This window comes from Miniopterus natalensis, chromosome 20, assembly GCF_054644295.1.
Source record: "Miniopterus natalensis isolate mMinNat1 chromosome 20, mMinNat1.hap1, whole genome shotgun sequence".
NCBI lineage: Eukaryota > Metazoa > Chordata > Mammalia > Chiroptera > Miniopteridae > Miniopterus > Miniopterus natalensis.
This window is the reverse complement of record NC_142100.1, coordinates 19,681,164-19,705,487: the sequence shown is the minus strand read 5'-3', so window position 1 is coordinate 19,705,487 and position 24,324 is coordinate 19,681,164. Positions and strand designations below refer to the sequence as shown.

Below are 24,324 nucleotides of genomic sequence, written 5' to 3'. Positions count from 1 at the left end.
TTGTAAACGGGGATCACCTCACCAAGCCTGCCTGTCTCCATCTCCGTGGCCGTGTGTTCACTGAGTGTAATCCTCCCTCCCTTTCTTGCTGGGTTCTGAGCTCTCTAGGGTAGAGACCTTGCCTGTATTGCTTCTTTCTGGAGCCCCAATGCCTAGCAGAAGGTCTGGCACAACCTGAGACTTAGCAACAATGAACGTGTAACCCTTGATCACCCAGAGACGTTCCTCAATGGTATCATTGGTACTGTGACAGATAACTAGCTGTTTCCTAGAACTGTATTTTCTGGGCTAATTCTAATCCCAAAGGCACAACCAGCATGTTTTGTTTGGTTTGTAGGATTTAAAAGGGATTTGAAATTAGCTACCAACTTTTACAAATTAGAAAACTGAGCATAAAGAAGTCCAGCATCTCTTTAAAAAAATCAGAGTCCACCACTGGCGGAAGCTGAGTAGAGGCCGTTCCCTCTGGAAGGACGTGCCTCAGACCTCATCACTCCCTCTGATGTCCTCAACACCACTGTGAGCTGCCATTCACTATGACTTGTATTATGTTTTGTCTCATCAATGGCTTCGTTCACTCATTTACCTAACCTGCCTGGCTCCTGTATGCATCTGAGTCCAACAAGTGCTTGTGATAGTCAATGAGAAAAGAATTGTGAGGAGGTCCAGAAGCACTGAGCATAACCCCTGCAAATCAGGTCCCAAGAGGACAAAAGGGCAGGATGTGGGAGAACCAGTGAGCTGCTGCCTGAGAGTGGCCGTGAGGACTAAATGGCTCAGTACTTATGAAAGCCCTGGCAGACAGGAAGCACGATGGATGTTTGCTATTAGTACCCTACCTCGTTATCCTCTTTAATCTTGAACAAGAACAGCAGTTTCCTGGCAATCTTAAAAATACAAAGTGCACTTCTTTTACTGGACCCAGAGTCATCTGCTTGAAAAAACTCATCGATCTCTCTCCTAAGGGAGGAAGGGTAAAAAGAGACATTTTTAATTAGGAGCTCACAGCAGCTGGAAGGCTTTTTAGAACTGTAAGAGAAAATGCCATCTTTTCTTGATGTTAACTGGGAGCAAGAGAAAAACGTGCTGAGGAGCTCCTGGCACCCACCTGATTGCTTTCTGCAGTCGACTCCGACAGAGGAAACTCCGGAAGTGGGCCTGAATCCCGATGGCTGCCCGCTCCCGCTCCTTCTGCACAAGCCTTTCCTCTCGAGCCTGACGGGCCCTATCGATGAACCATGCTCTCGAGGTTTGAGAAACGGTGAACATGACTGCAAACCTGCACAAACCCTGCAAGGAAAACGGCAAGGAGTTGCTGTAGATCGTTATATGAAAAACACGCATAGAAAGGGTTCGAGAGCAAACGGTGGGCAGGGGTGTGGACAGCACCTTTCAGAGTGCTAATTGCTCTCCTGGCACAAGTCCCAAATTCCTATCAGCTCTTTTCATGCAACTCACCAAGAGCATTGATGCTTTTTCCTGTATTAAATAATTACATTTTCTTAAGAGAGAGAGCACAGAGCCTGGCATAGGGTTTGGGTTCTGTAATTGTTTAACGAATGAACAGAACATGACTTGATCTCATCCATAAAGCTCTAATGCAAACCAGGCATCCTCTAAGTCAAAGGTTCCTAGATATTTGAATCTTCTGGAGCAGTCCACAATATCTAGGAAGCCAACACCAAGCTATCCACTTTTATTTTGCCAAGTCAAGACTTGAGGGAAAAACAAAACATGAGTATTTACTGTCACTGTTATTTCATTCATCCATTCATTCAACAAATATTCACTGGTACCTACCTTGTGTCCAGCACTAAAAAAGCCTTTTATTTTTTAAAAGGATCATTTTAACACTAAAAAAAGCTAAAGGTACATGATTCCAGGATGCAAGACAATCCATTGAAGTGAATGTTTGTTTTATGTGCAACTTATTCCGTTGTTTAGAGAAGAGCTGCTCCCATCACTGACTGGTACTTTTAGATAGAGGCTCTAAATTATCCATTACACTTTTTTCTTTAAATCCTCACCTGAGGATATGTTTATTGATTTTAAAAAGTTTTTTTTTTTTACAGAGAGGAAGGGAAAGAGAGGAGAAACATCAATGTAGGAGAAACATTGATAGGTTGCCTCTCATACGAGCCACAACCAGAGATGGAACTCACAACCCATGTATGTTCCCTGACCAGGAATCAAACCTGCAAACTTTTGGTGCATGGGATGATGCTCCAACCAATGGAGCCACCTGGCCAGGGCTATGCATTTTTATCTCAATCACCAGTAATTCTTTTCCCAAAGGGATGGCTTTGGCTCACAGCCCAGAGCACACAGTACTGGTCCATGGAAACTCTTGTACAGATGATTTCTTTAGATGCCTGATAACTTTGTCATTCTATCCAAAATACATAATCAGCCCAGCTCACAAAAACACTGAAATGAATTACTCATAAATCCAGACTTCTAGAAAAGAAGGTTAGTTCTAGTAACCTCTTTACTAGGTTACTTCACTCAAAGCAGCACCCACATGAAAACATCAAGAATAAAAGGTTAGCCTGGCTGGGCATGGCTCAGCAGCTGAGCATCGACCTAGGATCCAGGAGATCTAGGTTCAATTCCTGGTCAGGGCACATGCCTGGGTTGCAAGCTCAATCCCCAGTCAGGGGAGTGAAGGAGGTAGCTGATCAATGACGACTCCCTCATTATTGATGTTTCTATCACTCTCTCTCCCTATCCCTTCCTCTCTCTGAAATGTATAATAAAGACATAAAAAAAAAAAAAGAATAAAAGGCACATGGGAGGCTCCTCCCACGTCGACATATTGAGGGACCTCTGTGGCCCCTTTTCAACAGTTTCACATCTGTCAAACAACAAGTCTTTTCTAACACGTGTGCCTCTCATCAGTAATTCTCAAAACACAGGAGGAAGGATGAGAAGACCAGACAGAGGGTGTTCTTCTGAATGATTCACTCTTTTGGCCCCAGCAGTGGAAGTCCAGAGAGCTCACCTAAGGACCTGCCGGTGTCGCAGAAATGCCAAGTGATCATTAGTGATCTTGCAGAGGGCTCACAGCCAAGGGCAGCTTCTCACTTCAGAGGAGCTTGTCTTCTCTGGCAGAAGCGGAAGGAAAAAAAAAAAATCCAGATTTAGAGTTAAGTTTTATAGGTAGGGCATCACACATCTTCCTCACTGAGTAAAGGTAATAAATACAGTGCATCTGGTTTAAAAAACAGCACTATGTTCTCTTTAGTTATGTCTGGTCTAAATGTTAAACTTTATTTCCACAGTCCTCACAGTTTAAAGAGAATTGGTTGAAAATACAGTTGACCCTTGAACAACACAGGTTTGAACAGCATGGGTCCACTTACACATGGATTTTTTTCCAATAAATACTGTAAATGTATTTCCTTTTCCTCATGGTTTTCTTAACATTTTTTTCTCTAGCTTCCTTTATTGTAAGAATACAGTATATATGTAACATACAAAAATGTGTTAATCGATTGTTTACATCATCAGTAAGGTTTCCAGTAAGGCTATTAGTAGTTCAGTTTTGGGGAATCAAAAGTTATATGTGGATTTTCAACTGCTCAAGGGGGTCGGTGCCCCAACCCCTGCATTGTTCAAGGGTCAACTATAAGACCAAAGAAGTTACTGAGTTAAAGCTTTACATGCTTTGTGATGTAAGCAAGAATAACAAAGGGGATAGAATGTTAAAAAAGCCACTGAAAATTATGTTTGACATTTTTAACAATATTGAAAAATGATTATGCCTAAGAAATTGTGTGAACCAGTATAATTCCAATTACATGAAAAAGAAAAATGCATGTGCACACATACATACAAAACTGGGGCAAAACACACCAGTATGTTATATAAGGGTGGTTGTTTTGAGAGAGTTGAACTGTGGAAAATTCTGCTTTTTAACTGCTCTGTTTTCTAAGTTTCCCATAGAAAGCTCATGGAGAGGTAGCATAGTACTGAGAGGCACTCTCTAGCTCTGCCATGTACTGTAGGGTGATGTCTCAGAGCCTGTCTTCCTCTGTTAAATGGCTCAGAGGCCAATCATGAGGACTAAATGATATGATATACATCAAGTACCTACTAAAGTGGCTGACAGAGCACAGTCAATAAGTCTGATGTATTATTATTATTATTTTTTAAATCCTCACATGAGGATACATTTGTTGATTTTAGAGAAGGCAGTAGGGAGGGAGGGGGAGGAAGAGAGACAGACAGAGATAGATAAACATCCATCGGTTGCCTCCTGTACACGCCCCGACCAGGGACTGAACCCACCACCTTTCTGTGTATGGGATGATGCTCCAACCAGCTGAGCCACCTGACCAGGGCTCATGTATTATTTTCATAGACACAATGTTTTTCTTTTCTTAACAGTCTCCAGCAGAGGCTCACTAAGGTTCTGGGAGGAAGAAATAATGTTGGGACCCTTACATTCCTCACCCATTAGATTTTTTTTCCTATCCCTGGGTGCACTAGGATTCACCAGTCCTGTCACGTGGGCAATTAACCCCCGGCCCTGTTTAGGTTGGGTAATAGCTTCAAGCTCCTAAGAGCTGCAAGAGTTGGGCCCAAGCCATGAGCACAGAGGTATGCTCTTTCCTTAACGTGCTGACAGTCCCTCATATGTGAGGGAGAGGAAGAAGGAGAGAGGGAGTCTAATCCCAAAGAAAAAATAGGAGGCTGCACACAAACTGTGACTTAGCAAGACTATAAAACTACAGCAAGTCCTTGGTTAACATTGTCTATAGGTTATTGGAACTGGGGCAAATGGCATATAATGAAACCATAGGCTAATTGATATAAACAAGAGTTAAGTTCCTATAGCACTCATCAATGTTATAATGAAATGACACTGAATGAAACGTTATTTGAGGACTTGCTGTACCTCAAACTCCCACTTTTCCCCGGGGGCCTCTCAGGATAAGATCCCTTCCTTGAGATTATCATCCCCTCAGCAATGTTATATGTTGGTTTCTGTTTACAACATATGATAATCTATACTTTGCACTTTTCAATTCTTTCTTATTCACCTCCTCTACCTATATTGTGTCTATTATAACTTATCCATAAAACAAAACACACCGTGAAGTATTTATTAGGTGCTTGTGCTGCTAAGTGCCACTGAGAATCAAAGAAAAGGCTGTGTGTAACAGAAAAAGCTTTGGATCAGACAGAGTAGTCCTTGGTTTTTTTCAGTTTTGATTCTACCTCATTTGGCCAAGTTACTTACCCTCTTTAGGCCTCAGTTTACTTATCTGAAAATTGAGGATAATACTAGTAACGCACCTACTTCCTAGGTTGCTGAAAGAATTAAATGAAACATTTACCCAATGATGCTGTAACTGGCATTAAATGAGACAATATTAACAAAAGCATCTGGAAACGAATAGCATATAAGCAAGCTTTACTGTTTTGCCCTTAAGCAGCTTACAATCCATTTAGGCAAACAATAGTGATATCGGTGGGAAGATGAGGAAACAAGAGTTTGGTGATAATTAAGATCACATGAAAAGCAAACGGAAAACACGTTGCTTAAGTACCCACTATGGGCCAAGTCCTTCCTAACTGATCTCCTCTAATAAGAACAGCAACCCTGTGTGAGTATCTCCCACAGCCCAGGTTAGACCATTAGTAAGGGTCAGAGCCAAGATTTTTTAATAGAAGAGACAGGACTCAGACTCTCCTTTACTTCAATATTCCCATGAAACCAGCTCAAGATCAGTTGTTTCTGGATAAGACCAACTTCATGGGGAACTATGAAAGCGCAAAAGAATCCAAAGACTATTGTTCAAAGGATTGAACAACTGCTGACTGAGCCCCAAAGGATTCTCCTTACATGGTGGGAACAGCTGGGCAGCCAGATTTAATGACCACCACAACCTAGGTGTGTGCTAGTATCAATCTCACCTTCACAGGGAGAAAAATGAAACGTAGAGAGGGTACAGGACTTGTCAGAGGTCGCTAGGCTCCTGAATTTCAATTCAGGTCTAACTCCAAAGCAATTATTTGGAAAAGAAACACACAAGATCCATAGAGTCTCCCACTGAGACTGCAAGGCTGCCGAGTGGGGCTTAGAGTCAAATTTTGAACAAGCTTTTCTTATATCATTACCTCCAGCTTCCTTTAATTGACAGCTGGGCGTCTGGCACGGTACTAAACCTTGCCTTATACAACATCCTCTGTGAAACGAGCTAATTACGCCATTTCACAGAGGAGGAAGTTGAGGCTCAGAGGTGAGGAAACTCACCCAAGGCCACACAGCGAGAAAACAGGATTCAAACTCCAGTCTCGGTGACTCCCTTAGCCCCGGCGTCTTTCTTCGGCATCAACAACCACAATAACAAACCTTTTTCACCCAGCGTTAGTACGTTTATAAAGGCCCCAGAGGTGAAAAGAGATGGAAAAGGCTACGGAGAGACCATCCTGAAGCGCGAAAGCCAGCCGCTAGCACCTGCCCCTCAGACCAGGTGAGGCAGGGACCCGGCCCCAGGGCTACCTCCCTTAAAGTCCCCGGCCCCACCACCCGGGGAACCCACGACCGTGTTCACACTCGCTACCCACAGGCCGTAGACCTTTATCCGCTCGAGGCCCCCGCGCTCGGGGTCGGAGCCGCAGCTACTGTCGCCTCAGCCCAATACACCTGAGCTCCGCCGGACCCGGGGCAGCGACCGAGACTCCACCGCCATCTTGCCCCGGGGTGTTCTTTCTCAGAGCTCCGCCGGGAAACAGCTCTCCCGTTCCGGCCAACGACAGTTCCGCAGGGCTTCTCCGCCGGGGAATGACAACCTCCCTGAATCTTTTCCTCCCCTCTGGAAGCTGAAAGAGCGGAGCATTCCGGAGCGGGATAAATGCCTGACCCAGCAGAGAGGAGCTGTAACCCACTCCAGCCAGGCATGTTGGAAAGAACGCGGCCAATGTCGAGGAGTACAACGGATCCTTTAGGAAGGCGCCCTCTGCGGGGCGGAAGTCGGATACACACAGCGGAAGTCCCCGCCCCGACCCCGCCTCCACCCCTGGCTCACGCGAGCTGGGTGTTTCCTGCCTCTCTCAGTCCGGGTTTGGAGACTCCGGCGTCCTCCGACTTTTCATGGTAAGGAGGGCGGTGCCCACCGACTGGGAGCTCTGGGCGGCGGGGAGAGCGGGGCAAAGCCACCTCAGCGGGGGAGAGGCCCGGCAGGAGGGGGTGTGAGAGGGGTCTGTCGCCATAGGGAAGAGGGAGCTTGGGGAATACGACGGGGGCGAGGCCGGGGGTGGGGGAAGGGCACTGGGTGGAGAATTTGCAGGGGGCGGGGGTCCCCGGCTGTTGGAAATCCGGGAGAGGGCGTGTGGGCTTGGGGAGTAGATAGGTGGGTGAGTGGGTAAGTGTGTGTGGGGGGGATGTCTCAGAGACTTGAGTGCTTTGTTAGAAATGGGAATTGGTGGTGGTTGTGAAGCGAACAAAGAGATGTCATCGAAGACTGACTTTTGGGGTGGAAAATTAGGGTTGGGGGAGTTGTGAAGGAGAATGGGTAGGGTATGAGAAGACGAAGTGGGATTCCTGGGCGCGGAGAGTTTGGGGTGGTGGGAAGTTGTAACTGGAGTCGTGGGTTTGGGGGGGGGCTGGGGAAGGGGCTTCCAGGTGCTGTGAGCTCGCCGGCGGGCGGGGGGAAGGGGAGGGAGGCGGGCGGCTCTGCGCCCCGAGCTCCCGGAGCGATGCCAGGGGCCTGAGGTCGGGGTACCTGGCCACGGAGTCCCGCGCCCTGCCTGGTGCCTGGGTACCTATCTAGCCACTTGCGTTGAGGCCCCAGGTAGGTTGGGGATGTCTCGCAGGCAGCCTTCCCAGCTGTGGGAAGTTTCTGTGCGCTCGGGTTCCTCCAGGAGTCCCTTCCTTGAGTAGCTCTATGTCCCTGGATGGCAGTGAGCAGAAAGTTCAGCCCGGACCCTCTTTTTACGTGTTTGCCAGCGTCGTCTCTAGAAAGTGCAGTCCTTAGGAAAGATCAGTCCCAACGACGCGGCTGGAGAAAAATTGAGTCAGCCCTGCGTGTGAGTTGGGTCTGCTCTATTTTGAGTAAAATTAGGAGACCACCTGAGGGGAAGAAGGCGTTCAACCCGAGGTTCTGAAACTGTGGTCCCCAGATGAGCGGCATCAGCTGGATGTGTTAGAAATGGCCACATTTTCAAGTCCTACCACAGACTGTTGGATCTGCCCAGGGTGGGCCCCAGGAACCTGTGCTAACAACCTCTGCAGGGAAGTAAAGCAATGATTTCTTCTATTAGGGTTATATAATAAAATGGACATGATAGTGGGAGTCAGAGGACCTTAATAGTTCTGATTTTTTAATTTTCTCCCCTAGAAAGTGGGGTTGATGACATTATTCCCACTAGACGGTTGAGAGTTACAGGTCAGTAATTTGTGTGCCAAACACAGGAAGAGAATGTAATTCGGCAGTAGCTGTCCTGTAGGTTTTGGATGGAAAATAATGCTACACTTAGGTGGCTGATTGAATTTAGTTTGGTTGAAATGGAACCACAGACTTTTCTGAGTTGCAGAAATGTCCTCAGCTCAGAGGAAGTTGTATAATTAGCATCAAAGCAGTGACTCTTAGATCTAGCTGGTTAAAGACACATCTTAACTTTGTGGTTCTCAGCTCTGGCCATACATTAGAATCGCCTAAAGAGCTTTTTTTAAACTCTGGTTTCTGAGCTGCCATGCTCCTCCTTCCCCCTCCCCAAATTTCGTTACTTGTTCTGGGGTGAAGCCCATGCGTTAGAACTTTTTAAGCATCCCCAGGTAATTCTAGTGCAGCCAGGGCTGTGATCTCTGGTTTTAAGGAGAGCTTAAGGGGCAGAAGGAAAACACGAAGGATCAGGTGCCAAGTACTTGAACATTCATTCCCTGGGGGTTATTATGAAGATTATGGCTTTACCTTCATTTGCAAGTTAGGAAACAGGCTCAGTTAATCACTTATCTGAACATCGCATAGGAAGTAGTGAAACTGAACTGCCATCCAGGTTTACCGAACCCTTGATCAAACCTTCCACATGTATTTCCCCCAACACACATACAAGATAGACAGTTCTACAGAGAGTCATACAGAAACCATCTACAGGTGGTGCCTTTTTTCCTGTTATACCTGCCTGAGTCTCCTTTCAAGTCAACATTTTTCCCCCTTCAGCTGACTTTTATTTTTTAAGCACGCATACAGTTGCTTCCTGTTTGTGGCTCTGAAGCTGTGAACTAGGGGCTTGCTTTTGTTTATGATGCTTTGGTTTGTTTTCATCTATGGTCAGGAATTCACCAAGGTTGGGATGCTTCTCCAGGGCCCCGAAGTTAATTGTAGCCTGATAAAGGCATACCGAACTTTTTAGAACAGTGGGTTGAAATCCTGGCTGCACATTGGAATTACCTGGGGGACTTTTAAAATTTCTGTTGCCCACGCCACAACTCCAGACCAGTTACATCAGAATTTCCATGGGTAGGACCCAGGCATCAGTATTATTTCATGTTCCCCAGGGGATTTCCATGGTCAACCAAGTGCCAGGGCCACTGTTTAGAATCAGCAATAGTATACTCAGGGCAGATGGAAAAGAGAGAAGCCTTGACTTATCCATCTAACTGGAATAAACCCCTTTTCTGATTGAATGGAATCAGTAACCAATACCTCCCGTATTAATTACCTCTCTGTTTCTTGTAACCAACTTTGCACTCTCCTGTCCCACCTCCCTAACCTCATTAAAAATGAAATCAAACCTTTGAGACAAATTAAAAAGCAGGATGGCTGGTGAGTCCTCTGTGAAGAGGTTTGCTGCGAGAGGCCCATTGTTTCCTGCTTTGTGTCCTCAGCTAACTGCAACTTGGGCTCTGGGACGTGAACACAGCCAGAACCTTCTTTCCTAGGGCCTCTTCTAGTATTGAGGGTGGCCGACCTTTGGAGCAGTGGGCTCTGGAAAGGTTCAGAGCTTTCTTTGTCTATTCTGGAGTCTCAATTTAGATCTCTTAGTAATTCAGTCGGATGTCAATAGAGCTGGAACTAGTCTCCAAAGAGAAGATAATTTGAGACTTTGAGAGCATTCTCAAATAGTCATCATTTGAGTGTTTGCCCTGAGCCAGGGATTGTGCTGAGTGTTCTGTGGCAGCCCTCACAGCAGTCCTGGGAGGCAGGCACTGCTGTTGTCCCCAGTTGATAGACCCGCTAAACTCAGATGACCCACCTAGGCTCCCACAGCTGGTAAACAGCAAGGCTGGGGATTAAATTCAGGTCTGACTTCCAAACCCAAATGCTTAGCCACATATTGCCTCCTATCTTTTCAGGGCTTTTTTTGTATTTTCTAAAGAAGGGGCCCTCCTTTCTCAATTTATGTGGTCATAGCTCTGTACATACTAAACATGACCATTGATAAAAACGTAGGCTCAAGGCCAGGTAGGACTTGCTCACAGCCTTCACTTGCTTCGTCACCAACTCACTTTGGGAAGTGACAGAGCTGTGGGCCATGTATCCAAATTCACAGAATGGAAACCACCATAGCTGTCTTCCGGCATTGCTTAGATTTTAAGTGGTTGTGTGTGGTGGTAGAAATGAAAGCAGTGGTGTCTTCTGGGAGGGAGGCATGGGAAAGGGGCACACGGGCTTTCTGGAGCTACAGGAATGTTCTCTTTCTTGATTGGAGTCGGGGGTCAGGGTGAGCTACACAGATGCAGCTGTTGACCAAAACTCTTCAAACTGTACACTTAAAATATGCTTCATTATATGCAAATTATCTTTAAAAATGTATTGGAGAGCAAATGTATTGTCTGTTTCATAGTAGGTGCCTTACAAAATTTATTTTTCTGTAAGTTTAGATCTGAAAAGGGTGCTTTAAAAAGTATTTCCATTTTGGAGCAAATTTTCCTTACTAAGTCTCCCCTACACACACACCAATAAAATCACACTGTAAGCCCCCCCCCCCCCGCCCCAAATCTTCAAAGTTTTTAGAAATTCTTTATTCCTATAAGCTGTCATCCCATGAACAAAGAGATTTTGCGGGGGGGGGGGGGGGGGGGTTGTGATAACTGTTAGTGTCTGGTCTCCAGACTGATTTCAAAGGAAAGCTAGAAGGGAGGGGTCACCATTTCTTTGTGGCCTCTTTTCTTTGATGTTTGGCATCAGGCCACAGAGACCCCAGGTGAGCTAAGCCTGAGCTTTTGAAAACTTGCCTCCTTGTGGCGTTTTCACTGGATGAAGCAGAAACTGTTTGTTGAGGAAACACTTGTCTTTCCAGAGGCCATTCTTTCTCTCTGCTACTCTGCAGGCTCTGACGTGAGTCTCCCAGTGTGTGGGCTCCAGGCCATTGCTTCTGCTCTTACCAATTGAAGGCAGGTTGTCACCCATTATATTCCAATGAAAAAATAACATTTGTGTTTTAGCAATTATAAATATAATAATACAAGTTCATTGTGGGAGATCTGTAAAAGATAGAAAGGCATAAAGAATTTTTAAAAACAACTCTTTTTCAGCATCAGGGTGTTTTTAAAAGTTTTGTGTCTCAGTCCCCTCTAGCCAGTACCACCAGGAGCACACTTGTAGTCAGAGTTGTTTATTTTCTTGATGCTTCGAGGGACAGCTCTGGGGCAACTCTGGGCTGGCCTTGACTGGTCTGGGGAGGATTCAGAGAAGTGGGGCCTTGCCCTGCGCTGGATGCTGTCAGGAAGCAGGGCTTATTCTGTGATTGGGCCTCAGTAATTCCTGTTTTGAACGCAGAAAAATGGAATGGGGCTAAAGCTCTAATTGGTAAAGAAGTAGCAGGATATTAGCCAGGATAAGAGGATGTTTGGTCATTTTTGTGTCTTTGACAATGTTCTTGTGTTTGTCTGTGTTGAGCCAATCATGGAGTGGTCTGTATGTCCTTGATCCATCCGCCTCTGAGTGGCCTTGTCTAACCTGATGCGCTGTGGAATGGCTCACGTTCATTGGGAACACCAAGGCCCAGATGTGGTATCAGGCCAGGTCTGTCAGGGGCCCCGCTGTCAGTGCTCTGCCCCACATTCAGTCAAGATTCAACCCACTCTTGGGCATCTTCTCCAGCTGTAGAATTCTACCGATTAATTCAGGAAGTGTTTTTGAGTACTCATGTGCCAGGTCCCAGTCTCCTTTCCTGTGCCTGCTTAAATCTGGACACTACATTCATTTCTCCGGTATGGGCATAAGAGCTGGCAGTGTTGTTACAGAGACAGTCATCAGATCTTGTTTTGGGCAGTGCTAGCACAGGAAGTCTCTCATTTTGCAATAACTTGTTTCCAAGAGGTTTCATGTCTGTTGTTTAGTCCTCAGAAACACCTTTTTTCTATAGGAAGTATTAGGAGTGGTAGTTGGGATCCTACTCACCTTCATGAAAGCATATTCCATCTGTCATTCATCTGAGAGGTGGCACTTCTGGCTCTTCAGTGTGCGTGGCAATAAGGGAAGAGAGACCTGGGCACTGCTTCGGCTGCGGCCAGTGTTTGTTTGGGTAGTGGGCAGAAAGGAAGTCCTCATAACACAAGAGTTAGTGGCAGAGTTGTACCTACAGGGTCAGCAGGTGAGGTCAGGGTATGAGGCCATCTGGGTGGAGTTTGGGGCAGAGTGGGGAATACATGCCCCTTGCCTGGGGGAAACCTGTACCCCAACTCCTACCAGCTGCTGCCCTACTGGTCAAGTTGGCCAAGTTGGCCTCAGATTTTAAGAGAAGCCAGAAATCGGATTCTTTTCTATGAACGCTCCTGAGCTGTCAATGCTGAGTCAAGTCTGTTTTAAATGCAGTGTATACTTGGACTAAGCAGAACACATCTGGAGGCCAGATTCAGCCCAGTGGCTTTCAGAAGTAACCCGGGCCTGGTACTGTGACCCTGGTGACCCTGTGTCTTCTCCCTGGCAGGAAGAGATGTCAGGAGAAAGCGTGGTGAGCTCAGCGGTGCCAGCAGCTGCTACCCGCACCACTTCCTTCAAGGGTACAAGCCCCAGCTCCAAGTATGTCAAACTGAACGTGGGGGGTGCCCTCTACTACACCACCATGCAGACGCTGACCAAGCAGGACACGATGCTGAAAGCCATGTTCAGTGGGCGGATGGAAGTGCTCACCGACAGTGAAGGTAAGCCCACCCTCAAGGTGCTGGGGACGCGCCTGTCAAGGGCTTCATTCTAGCTCAGAGAACCGCCAGGAAATGGGCAGTTGTCCACACAGCTACAGGTCTTGAGTTGTGCTCAGTTTCATGGTGTTCAGGGAACCTTGAGAATGACTAACAGGGAGACTAAATCTCGTCTGGGGTGTGTGGTCAGGGGGCGCTTCCTGGAGGAAGTGACATTTAAGCTGAGATCTGAAGATAAGTAGGAGTTGGCTGGATGGTACTCACAGTCTTGACTTCATTGTTGATTTGCTTGGTGAAGTTGTCGATTTGCAGTGTGACTTTGAGAAAAGTCACTTTCCCGCTCCAGGCCTCAGCTCTGTTAAATGGAGGCTGGAGTAGCTACCCTAGTTGGTTCCCTTCCTGTTGGCACAGCAATGAGTCTCTGACTTTAGAGTGAAACTCAAGTGTGAGTCATGAGCCTTTTCTCTGCACACTTGTCCTCCTAAGATGGGGTCATAACAAAGACTCAGAGACCTGGAATTGAGTCACAGCTCCCCATGTAGTAGCTGGCGATCCTAATCAAGGTGGCTAACCTGTTGATGTCTCATTTTACCCATCTGATGGAATAAATGGGCACAGTGATACCCACCTCATGGGCTGTTAGCTCATAGTAAGTATTCAGTATACTATGTATATTCCATTCTCTTTTTCTTTTTCATGTGGAAAGTCATGTTAGTTAAAAGGCAAAGATTTGTCTAAAATCATCTTACTATAACCTCTTCCTATCCACCTGACCAAAGAGTGCCTAACAAAGGGGGACGTCCTTACCTGGCTGGGCATAGGGGGCAGATCCCATGTGGTTTACATTCCTTGGCCTGAGATTGCTTGAGACCAGGCTAGACCACAGCCTGGCTTGACCCAGCTTACCTGTTTCTGAGGCTGGCCTCCATGCCGATGCCCCTGCCTGCCCAGGGACTGGATCCTGAGAGGGTGGGCAAGTTTTGACACAGTAGGTGAGATGGGGGTCCTAAGCCTGGCGTGCATAGTACATTCTATGGTCCTAAAAAGGCCGAAGCGTGGCTGTCACTAGTTGGGGTGTTTCTCTCTGCATCCTGGAGAAGCCAGGCTTCAGGGCTGCAGTTCCTCTTCTCTGGGCTTCCCATGAACTCGGCTTTCCAGAACTGCCTTCTGTCTCACTCAAAAAGAAAAAAAAAAAAAGCTTTTTATGAGTGGGAGGTTCTCCTTTGCTGTACCACACCCAGCATTGCCCAGAGTATTTGTGGAAATCCAGACAATGGCACCCCAGCTGCAGGAGGAAACTGACCTTATCGAAGAACCCAGGATTGTTGTGGTTTTTCTTCTACCCTACCCAGCCTCGGTGGGGCTCAGGAAAAGCGCTGAGTTGCTTCAGAAGCAAAGAGGAAGCCTCCTCTCCTTGAAAGCCCCCGCCCTGGTGGCCTAGTGCTCATCCCAAAAGAGACAGAGCCCTTAAGCTCCTTTGTCCCTGAATTGGGAGATGTATGGGAGTGGTACCAGGGGACCTACTGAGGTTCTAAAGAGCTGCGAGAGGATGTCCTTTCCCCTCACTTCCTGGAAGATCTCCAGCCTGTTGAAGGGACCACCGGACCCCAGGCTGCCCTGATGTGTACAGCTTTCCTAAATGGCCTGTGTGCTCTGTGACAGCAGGAAAGACTCCCCACGAGCTTGACTTCCTTTTGCTTTTCTGTGTGAGAGGCTGTTTCAAAGGGATAGATTCCTGCTTTGAAAGCAACTAAAATACTTTGAAGTCAAAATGCTAATTGAAACCTCAGGGAGAATGCGCCTGGCTCCTTTGCCCTTATTTGTCTAAAGTATGATTCCTTTGCCACAAGCATTTCCTGACGGCATTCTTGAGCCAGAGCCCAGTGTGACGGTCCGCCTGTTCGTTTATGGAAACTCTGTGACAGTCCAGAGTAACTGAAGTCACTTGAGTAATTGATTTCAGGGGCCCCCACGCTTTCCAAGTAGCTGAGTTGTCCATGCAAAGACAGAATGGGGTCGTTTTCTCCCTGGAGCAGCTTGGCTGAGATGGTTGCCATTTCTCTTAAGGACTGAGGTTCTACTTTTCTTCTCACCCGCCTTCCCAATTCCCCTAAAATAGTTTTCCTATGTTTGTTCTTTGTGGTCTAGTTCTGCCTCCCCAGCTTGGGAATATCACCGAACCTCTCTGGGCCTCTGTGGAAAGTTTTCATCTGTGGAAAGTTCAGGGGATGAGCCTCCCTCCTAAAGACCTGCTGGGAAGATAACGCTGTCTTTCCTCATTGCGTCAGCTTGTTGGAAGAAAAGCCCTAGCTCCAGGGTAGAGGTTGCAAGCTGGGGGCTCGCAGGCCCAGTGCAGCCTGCAGATGTGTTTCGATTGCCTTATAAATGGGTTAATGATAGGTTTAAAAAAACTAGTTTAGCATTTTTTAAAAATCAGGAGATTTCACAAAAATCTGCAGTTTTGGCTTTGCTTGGAACATCAGAGGCTCACACAGCCCTGGGCCCGCATTTCTGCCTGGCCACTCTAGGCTGGAGCAGGAAGACCCCTCCCTCCTTCCCCAACACCCGAAGTGGGTAGGGCACTGCTCTTTGATAGGCCCTCAGCCCTGCCCACCTGCACGCATTCATCCTGCCTGCTGAAGGCCCCCAGAGGCTTCTGACCTATGTGACAGATACTAAGTCCATACTTTGTTTTCTCAATTGTAGAAAGAAGGGTTGAGATAACGACCAGCAGACACGTCAGGGTCATGGATATACCTCTCCTTCCTCATAGCCAGGGTTTGACCCTAGGCCGCACATTGGTGTCAGGTCTGCCCTAATTGGGGATTATTTTCCCCACTTAGGAAACCACAGCTGTGATAGACAGTAAGAGCCTGAGACCAGATGAGGCCAGGTATGGTGGTTTCCAGCCAGCAAGTTCTGAGGCTGTGACCTTGCTGCCCAGGCAGGGCCTAGTTAGCCCTTTGGTGGTGTCGCCCTGTGTGGTCCTGCTTTCCCTGGAGGTGAAGGGAGCCAGGAGACACCCCAGCTCTCCTCGGGGCCTTCCCAGGGAGGAGTGCCTGTGTAACGAGCCCTTTCCCTCCTCCTCCCACTGCAGGCTGGATCCTCATTGACCGCTGCGGGAAGCACTTTGGTACGATACTCAACTACCTTCGCGACGGGGCAGTCTCCTTGCCCGAGAGCCGCCGGGAGATCGAGGAGCTGCTGGCAGAAGCCAAGTACTACCTGGTCCAGGGCCTGGTGGAGGAGTGCCAGGCAGCCCTGCAAGTAGGCATCGCCCTTTTTTCCCATAAGGGTAGGGAGGCCCCAGACCTACCTGCCTTCTTCACTTGTCCCCTCTGCAAAATGGGGCACTTCCTACCTCATTGACCTCTTGTGAGAGTTTATGAGTTAACCCTGGAGCCTCTCCCCTTGGTCAGAGTGACCCCCAAGAGGCTTTTCTGTAATGTGTAGGTCACCTGACTACTTTGTGGTTTATTTCAGTCTGCATGGTGTTGGGTCATCTTGCGTGTACATTGAAACCCTTTAGCCATGGGTCGTAATACTTCATCTGTTTTCTAGTCCCATCTTGGGACTTATTCTCACCCCATGAGTTATCGTTGGGAGCCTAGCATAGTCTCTGCAGACCCAGACACCCCTCCTGCCTCAGCTGGACCTGGGACAGGAACATCAGGGTCAAGTGTAGTGACAGCAAAGTCCCTGTAAAACCAGAATGCTTCCAGACATAGCCAGTGGCCATTTATGTCAAAGTTCCAGCATGGCAGAGAATCACAAGAGTCCCTTTGGGTTGTCCTAGGAATTGGATCTGTATAAGTGAAGCTCTTATTTGGGTCTTTCCCAAGCCACATGTCTGTCTCCATTGGACCAGCACCCACAATGCCTTGCTCCTCAAGGAACTACTTCCACACACCACCTCTGCCCTGAGAGTCTGTAAATTCACTGGAAATCTAACCAAATGTTGTAGCCTTTACTTTAGTGTTTTTATTTCATTTTTATGTGTATTTAAGTAATACATGTATATCATTTAAGAAGTCACATAGTATATGTGGTGGTTGTCAAAAAAGCACTATAGCCCGGCCTGCATGGCTAAGTGGTTGAGCATCGACCTATGAACCAGGTGGTCACAGTTTGATTCCCAGTCAGGGCACACACCTGGGTTGCAGGCTCCATCCCCAGTAGGGGGTGTGCAGGAGGCCACCAATCAGTGACTCTCTCTCATTATTGATGTTCCTATCTATCTCTCCCTCTCCCTTCCTCTCTCTGAAATCAATAAAAACATACAAAAAAATAAAAGATAATTTAAAAAAAAACACCAGTGTATATGCCCTTTTCCCCTCACACCCCAGGCAGCCTCTTTTAATTCTTTCAGCAGTTACTTGTTTTCATACTTATTATATTATTTATTGATATTTCAGTTTTCAACATTATCTACAGGATTACAATAGAAAATTTAAATTTAGCTCATGCACTGCCACCATCCCCAACCACTGCCAAACTTACATACACATGTGTTTTCTCCTGTTTACCAGTATAGGTTATCACAGTTTCGCTAAATTGGTATTCAGAGTTTACATTGGGATGTCTGTGCTGTTAACAGTTGAGCCACAGAGTGTAGGCTATTTTCTTTCTAGTGTAACTTTTCCCAGAGTTGGTAGTTGCTTCCTCGTTTTGCTTACATGGTTTTCTACGTGCACATCCCTAGTTCAGCCCTAAGATCTCGGAAAGCTTAGTTTCCTGTCGGTAGGTACAGGCCCATTGGTGAATCTGATTCGTCTTTGTCTTGGAGACAGGCCCTTCGGGTTTCCTGTATGTGGTTTTCATTAGTCTGAGGTTAAACTTCCAAGACTGACCTCCCAGTTTCTGTCACTGTTATCTTCCTGTTCTACTTTCTCAGAGGTTTTATTTTGTTTGTTTTTATTTTTCCCCCCATTTTATTTTTTTCAACCCTTTTATTGAGTTTTTTACTTTTGCTGTCACATTTCTAACTTCCAAGAGCCTTTCCTTGTTTTCTCATGCTCTTGTTTATATAGCAGGCTGATACTGTTTCATAGGACAAAATATTGTTTCATAGGATGCAATGTTGTTTCATAGGTCGCAATCTTGTTTCATAGGATGCAGTCTTGTTTCATAGGATACAATGTTTCATAGGGTGCAATCTTGTTTCATAGGATGCAGTCTTGTCTCATAGGATACAATGTTTCACAGGGTGCAATCTTGTTTCATAGGATGCAGTCTTGTTTCATAGGATACAATGTTTCATAGGGCGCAGTCTTGTTTCATAGGTCACAATATCTGCTGTCATCTGTCCGGTGATGCTGGTATTCAAAGTTTTCTTTCTGCTGCTTTCCTTGTCTGACTCCTTCCCTTACCTTTTCTCTTTGATCTCATGTTTGACAGGCTTTGCACATATCATCTGATGATCCTTGGCCTGTTGAAATTTAAGAATGAGGCTCTGAAAAGCTCTATGCGTGTGGGTGGTCCTTGTTGTCCAGTGGGCTTCAGTGGTGAATGACAGGCTCACTTTCCAGTAGGAACCCCCAGTGTCATATCTGTAGGCCATTTTTTGGAGGTCAGTTTCCGGTGGAGGAATCCTCCACTCTTGCCTGGAGGGGATCAGCCTGACTCACTGCCCTCTGGGATCTGAAGGGGGGAAGGGGGCCGGTGGGGGTGTAGACTATTCACTTAGTCCCTCTGTTTTCAGAATAGCAACTCAGCCCTGTATAAAGCACTCCAGGAACATGGACCTTTCTCTTGCCAGGCTGGGGAAGGGACTCCATCCGGGGGTCTCTCCGGTGCTCTTGCCACCTGGCAGGCGATCCTCTCCTTTTGCCCTGTGAGCTGTTCTTTGAAAATCTCCAGGATTCTTTCCCCCCTGCTGACTTAGGTTCCAGCTGTCTCCTCCTCCTTGGTTATCACTCATCTGGGATCTGTTCTCTAGCCTCGAATTTTTTATATCTTTTTGTCTGCTGACTTCACTTCTCTCACTGTTTCTTTTCTTATGGGCTTATCCTTTTTTTATTCTTCTGCAGTCATTGCTATGGGGTTTTAGGAGCTTTGATGCAGTCGTATTTCATCTGCCATGTTTAGGGTTTATGTTTGAGTGGTTCCCTAGGCTGTGGAAATGTGTCATCATTGCTAGTATTTACTGAGCACCTGGCATATAACAACAGCCCTGGCCAAGAGCAGACTTGCTGGAGAATTTGGCTCCTGGTCGTCCCCCCATCCTAACTCACTGGTGGTAAGAATTCTCCTCTCTTCCCACCCATGACTGCCCACCTGACCTCGCCGGAGCCTGCCTTTGCCCAGCAGGCCAGCTTAAACCATCCAGTGCAGGGCAGGCCTCCTCGGCTGAAAGCATGTTTTGTTCCAGCAGAACAAAGATGCTTATGAGCCTTTCTGCAAAGTTCCTGTTATCACCTCATCCAAAGAAGAACAGAAACTTATAGCGACTTCAAATAAGGTATGTTGGAGGCACCCTCGTGGCATTCTTTTTGCTATCAGAGATGATAGAGTTCTTCTGAATAGGTTTGGAAATGAAAACCTGTGTAATTGCCAGAGGAAGACCTGAGAAAGAGTTGAGAGTGGGAACCTGTGGGTCATCTTGTGTTCCTTGCTCTTGGGTCCCACCCCAGCCAGCGAGCTGTGCTTTCTGCCTCTTCGGCCTGGTGGCAGGGCCCAGCCCTATGGGAAACCAGCTTTTATTGCATCTGCTCTCCAACTAATCCTCTTCTTCCTTTTTTCAAACAACCCACAGCCAGCCGTGAAGTTACTCTACAACAGAAGTAACAACAAGTACTCATATACCAGGTAAGGCGGCAGCTAGAAGTGACATCCATACTCACTAGGAAAGCCTTTGCGCCCACCCGCCGGGCCCAGCTAGGTAGATGGAAAGAAAGGAAGATGCCAGATGGGAGCTATAATTCCCATGTACCATAAAACCCACCCTTTTAAAGTATGTAATTCATTAGTTTTTAGTCTATTCCCAGAGTTGTGCAGCCGTCACCTCCAAAGAAACCCTATACCCGTTAGCAGTTACCTCCGGCTCGTGCTCACCTGATCACACGCTCTTTTGCAGCAATTCTGACGACAACATGTTGAAAAACATTGAGCTCTTCGATAAGCTCTCTCTGCGCTTCAACGGGAGAGTCCTGTTCATAAAGGACGTCATTGGGGATGAAATCTGCTGCTGGTCCTTCTACGGCCAGGGCCGGAAGATAGCGGAGGTCTGCTGTACCTCCATCGTCTACGCCACCGAGAAGAAACAGACCAAGGTGAGGGCCGGCCCTGGGTGGATGGTTCTACAGGGCTAGTCTGGCGTTTGGACTTGTACAGCTCTCATTGTCTTTTGGGCCCTGGGAGGGCCCAAGCGTAGGTCTCAAAGAATCAGAATGGCATTCCTTTTATGACGCTCGGCAAGCAGAGGCAGTCCTACTGCATCTAGGCTCCTTCCCCTGAGTGTTTACTCTGTAGCCCGCCACTAGCACTGTCTCCGGTCTTCACTGACCAACACTGCCATGCGCGTTTTCCCTTCATGCAACACGTTTCCCACCATCAAGGCCCCGTCCCATCCTGATCATCAGAGGAACAGGGCTCCCTTCAAGATCTTGACCTTGGCTTTCTAGTCATGACCTGCTACTTACCCACTGACCCGGAGCAGCCCTCCGCCCTCAGGGGGCCTGCTCCGCATTCCTTAGCTCCCACCCTTGTTGGCTTCCTTCCAAGCACATGTCCCCCTGACTGATGTGGACTCTGTGGGCCCATTTTTATATCACCCACTCCAAACCAATACACTTGACCTCTCCCATGACTTCTGTCTCTGTGCCGTCCTGCAGGGCTAAATCATGCTGCAAGGTGCCTTTACAGACCTGGTGCCCTGCTAATTGAACTGGACTCCCAGTAGATCCTCTGTTTACTTGTTCTCCTTGGGCTTAAATGGAAGCCCAGGGGCCTGACTTAGCCTGAGTGCTGGGTGGCGGTAGAGGTTGTAGGCCATGTACGATGCTCACTTACCTGCCCTGTATTTCATGGGGGACGCAGGTGGAGTTCCCTGAGGCCCGAATTTATGAGGAGACCCTGAATATTTTGCTGTATGAGGCCCAGGATGGCCGGGGACCTGACAATGCACTCCTGGAGGCCACAGGTGGGGCAGCTGGGCGCTCCCACCACCTGGACGAAGACGAGGAGCGGGAGCGGGAACGCATAGAGCGCGTGCGGCGGATCCACATCAAGCGGCCCGATGACCGCGCCCACCTCCACCAGTGAGCAGGCAAGCGGACCTGAGCCCTCCTCCTCTCCTCCCTGCTCTGCACTCAGATCCTATGCAGGCTCCCAGGCACCTTCCACTTTCCCTGGAGTCTGGAGATACTTTTGTAACAAGCCAGATGATTATTTTGATATTTCTCGACAAGGTGAATTGATTTGTACCCAGGCGAATGCTCCCATGTTGCTGACGAGCTGTGTCCAAGGGCTCTACTTTCTGTGAGAACTTCAGAAGCCTCGGAGCCAGGCTTACTGGGTTCTCAGAGGAAAAGTGTGAATGGGAATGACGTGTACGTGAGGACTCTTATTTGCAGTATTTATTTTTGTGGATGTTGACTACCTGTTTGAGCTTCTTGGATGGCGTTGTCTTTGGGATTCAGTTTGACAGCTCTGAGAGGGATCCTGCAGCTGGTGGCCACCAGGGGGTGTCTTCAGGCTCCATATTTCCTAATCCCACCCAGCACACTGGCTGGTTCCTGCAAATCCACCTGGCACTGTCTCCAGACACGGCTTTGCTAGAAGTCCATTCTGCAGGATTTCATGCCCAGAGCTTACTGGTAAATAATGGCGGCTTGTAGCAGTGGAGATGGGACCTGGTCTCCTTTGTGCCTCTAAGTTGTTGTTTAGTTCTAGATACCTGGCTCTGTTTAGGGGGAAGCCTGTTGCTACCTTGGCTGGTCTGAGGTCTGCTACTTCTTGGGCCCCCCACACATCTGGCTAAGGGCAGAGCTGCTCAGCCCTGTTCCTGGCTTCCCTGACTTCTGCCCCTCCACTTGCCCTCCTTGTTGACTCACTGCATTCCAGGAAAGCCATCTGGCCTGGTTACAGGCGTAGCTCACAAGCCCAGGGACCCATTCCTTTCCCCTCGGCCCCCTTCCCTGTTAAGCTGGGCTTACTGCCGCAAGTAGGTGCCTGCCTTTGCTTAGAAATCCAGTATGGCCTCAGGCTCTTCCTCCCAGCCTGTCGTCCATGCTGGACCACCACTCATACCAGCAGTCTCGGGGCAGTTTGCCTGCTGTAAACTTAGCCATCGCCTGGAGATCCCTTGGTGTCTTTGCCTCCGATTTTGACACAGTATGGAGTGGCCATCAGTGAGCAGTGAGAGGATGTGAAGATCCTTCCGGGTCCAGTTAGTGTCCATGTTCATTTGGTTTAAGGGACGTGTGCGACTGTTGATGGGGATGTGTGCTTGCGGGGCCCTGGTGGTGCTCGCCTGGGGTGGATGTTCTCGGTTACCTACCTCCCAGTCTCCTCTGCGCCTGTCAAGGGACAGAAGTGAGATGTGACTAATATGGGTGATTGAGACTAGACTAGATAGAGTAGTTTCAAGGTGATATGAATGTGTGTAAGGTGATGGATGGGTTTTGTCCGCTTTTCAAGGGAAACGTACTGTTTTATACCAAAGGTATTAACATGGGCAGCCTCTGACACAATGTATTCCAAAAAAAACGAGTTTATATTTTGAAATGGTTTTTACAGCTTCGACTTTGTACACACTGCCCTCCTTGCGACAGTTGTATGCCTTTATTTTGTAGCCAAGCCTCCAATAAACCTTTCAAACAATCATGACTGAACCCAGAAATCAAGTACTGGGCTGATGCTTTCAAACGGCTGTGTGGGAAACGTTCATATGAGGCCGTTTGGATTTTATTATGTGCTAAGAAAGGGGGGCTTAAAAATGTTTCTTAAATATTTTATACTGTTTGGGTTGAACTTTTCTAGAAAGTTAAAGTGATGTTTCCTGTAGGAATGGAAAGCCATCAAATACATTGTTTTTAAATGTTTACACGGAGATTGCATTTGTAGAACATTCTGATTTGTTTGGGCTTCTACACCTTATGATCTCGTGTTTCTGGCAGTGTCCCCCTCTTCCTCCCTCCCTCCCCCACTCTTCCTCCAACTTGCGTTTGTGGTTTTGAGTCTTTGCTTCCCTGGGATAGGAGAGGTCCCTGAAACATTCCAGATTCGTGCTGCTGCATCTGGCCAGGAGCTGGCAAAGCATTGGCTGGTCCAGCTGTCATCAAACATACCCTAAACAAAAGAACTGATTTTTCTTTTGTTTGCCCTTAGTGCTGCATAAGTCAGTATTTACGCTTAAGAGCTGTCCAAGTAAAACACTGGCCTAAGATTCAGTAAAGTTTTATTACATCATAATAGCTTACAATGAAAAAAGAAACAGCTTTTGGTCCCTTGTAATCAAGTTGTCTTTTCAACTACGCCATCAGATTGTGGTGACTGGGGGCCTGTGCCCGAGTCCAGTCCCTGGTATAGCCTCTCCTGTCCCTTCCTCCAGCGGCTTAGCAGGCTGGTCGCTGTGCAGGTCCCCGGCCCCCTGCCTATGTATGTCTGTACCTTACAGTGGCTGTTCAGGGCCCATGGTGAACACTCAGCCCTGACCCCTGGAGTCTGTGCTCTCTACACATCTGTGTGTCACTAAGCTTTGTTTCTCTGTGCTATTAAAAAAAAATGCTGTAAGCTTTAGAAGTAGTCACTGTGTTGTACAAGCATTTGTGAACGTATGTAAAATAAAAGTCATCTAATGCTTCTACTTAAGGCAGTTTTCTGGGTCTTTTCAGAGACACCCAGCATAGTGAAGCCACTGGAGTGAGGCAGACAGACCACCTCCTGCTTTACCACCTTGAAGTTGCTCGGGGTGGAGGCGCTGAGTCATTTCTCTGTATCGCCTGAATTTAAGCGCTGAAAGGAAGTCTGGGGCAGAAACTGGGCTTCTTAAAAAGCAAAATGAATCAGCTGGTGCTGCCACTGATTTAATACTAGGGAGGGGGAGACACAGCTCACCCTCTGGAACCCAGAGTCTATGAGAAATGTTAAGGAATTGGGTACATTTCTGAGTTCCATTTATTTAAAGCAAAATTCGAATTTTGCAGCTAGCTTCATGAAATTTCATTACTTACTCTCAGACCACATACAGTACTTCATTGTGCCTTGGGGGCAGCTCGACAAGGGTA

General features: G+C 47.4%; 2 protein-coding genes across 3 annotated transcripts in view; one reads left to right on the top strand and one right to left on the bottom strand.

The window, feature by feature from the left end:
- UBE3B (ubiquitin protein ligase E3B) overlaps positions 1-6,882 on the bottom strand; it is a 41,478-nt gene extending 34,596 nt beyond the window's left edge. The window contains exons 1-4 of the mRNA XM_016208757.2: positions 6,577-6,882; positions 3,002-3,104; positions 1,109-1,290; positions 840-960 (exon numbers count right to left, since the gene is read on the bottom strand). Coding sequence (XP_016064243.1) covers positions 840-960; positions 1,109-1,269 — 282 coding nt within the window. The 5' untranslated portion in view covers positions 1,270-1,290; positions 3,002-3,104; positions 6,577-6,882. The remainder of the gene's footprint in view (positions 1-839; positions 961-1,108; positions 1,291-3,001; positions 3,105-6,576) is intronic.
- Positions 6,883-7,050: 168 nt separating this feature from the next.
- Positions 7,051-23,903, top strand: KCTD10 (potassium channel tetramerization domain containing 10). 2 transcript variants are annotated; one of them, XM_016208756.2, is made up of 7 exons: positions 7,051-7,105; positions 12,886-13,099; positions 16,194-16,363; positions 19,467-19,556; positions 19,851-19,903; positions 20,172-20,367; positions 21,134-23,903. In XM_016208756.2, the coding sequence occupies exons 1-7, from the start codon at positions 7,103-7,105 to the stop codon at positions 21,356-21,358; spliced, it is 951 nt and encodes a 316-aa protein (XP_016064242.1). In that variant the 5' UTR covers positions 7,051-7,102; the 3' UTR covers positions 21,359-23,903. The 2 variants fall into 2 exon arrangements, with proteins under 2 accessions (XP_016064242.1, XP_016064241.1); XM_016208755.2 differs by having other exon boundaries at positions 7,055-7,105; positions 19,470-19,556.
- The last annotated feature ends 421 nt before the right edge of the window (positions 23,904-24,324 follow it).

What these genes read in the sequence shown, in the direction of transcription:
- KCTD10 (XM_016208756.2), top strand. An exon ending in AGTGCTCACCGACAGTGAAG is followed by an intron (nt 13,100 to 16,193) that starts GTAAGCCCACCC and finishes CTCCCACTGCAG; the next exon opens with GCTGGATCCTCATTGACCGC. An exon ending in AGTGCCAGGCAGCCCTGCAA is followed by an intron (nt 16,364 to 19,466) that starts GTAGGCATCGCC and finishes GTTTTGTTCCAG; the next exon opens with CAGAACAAAGATGCTTATGA.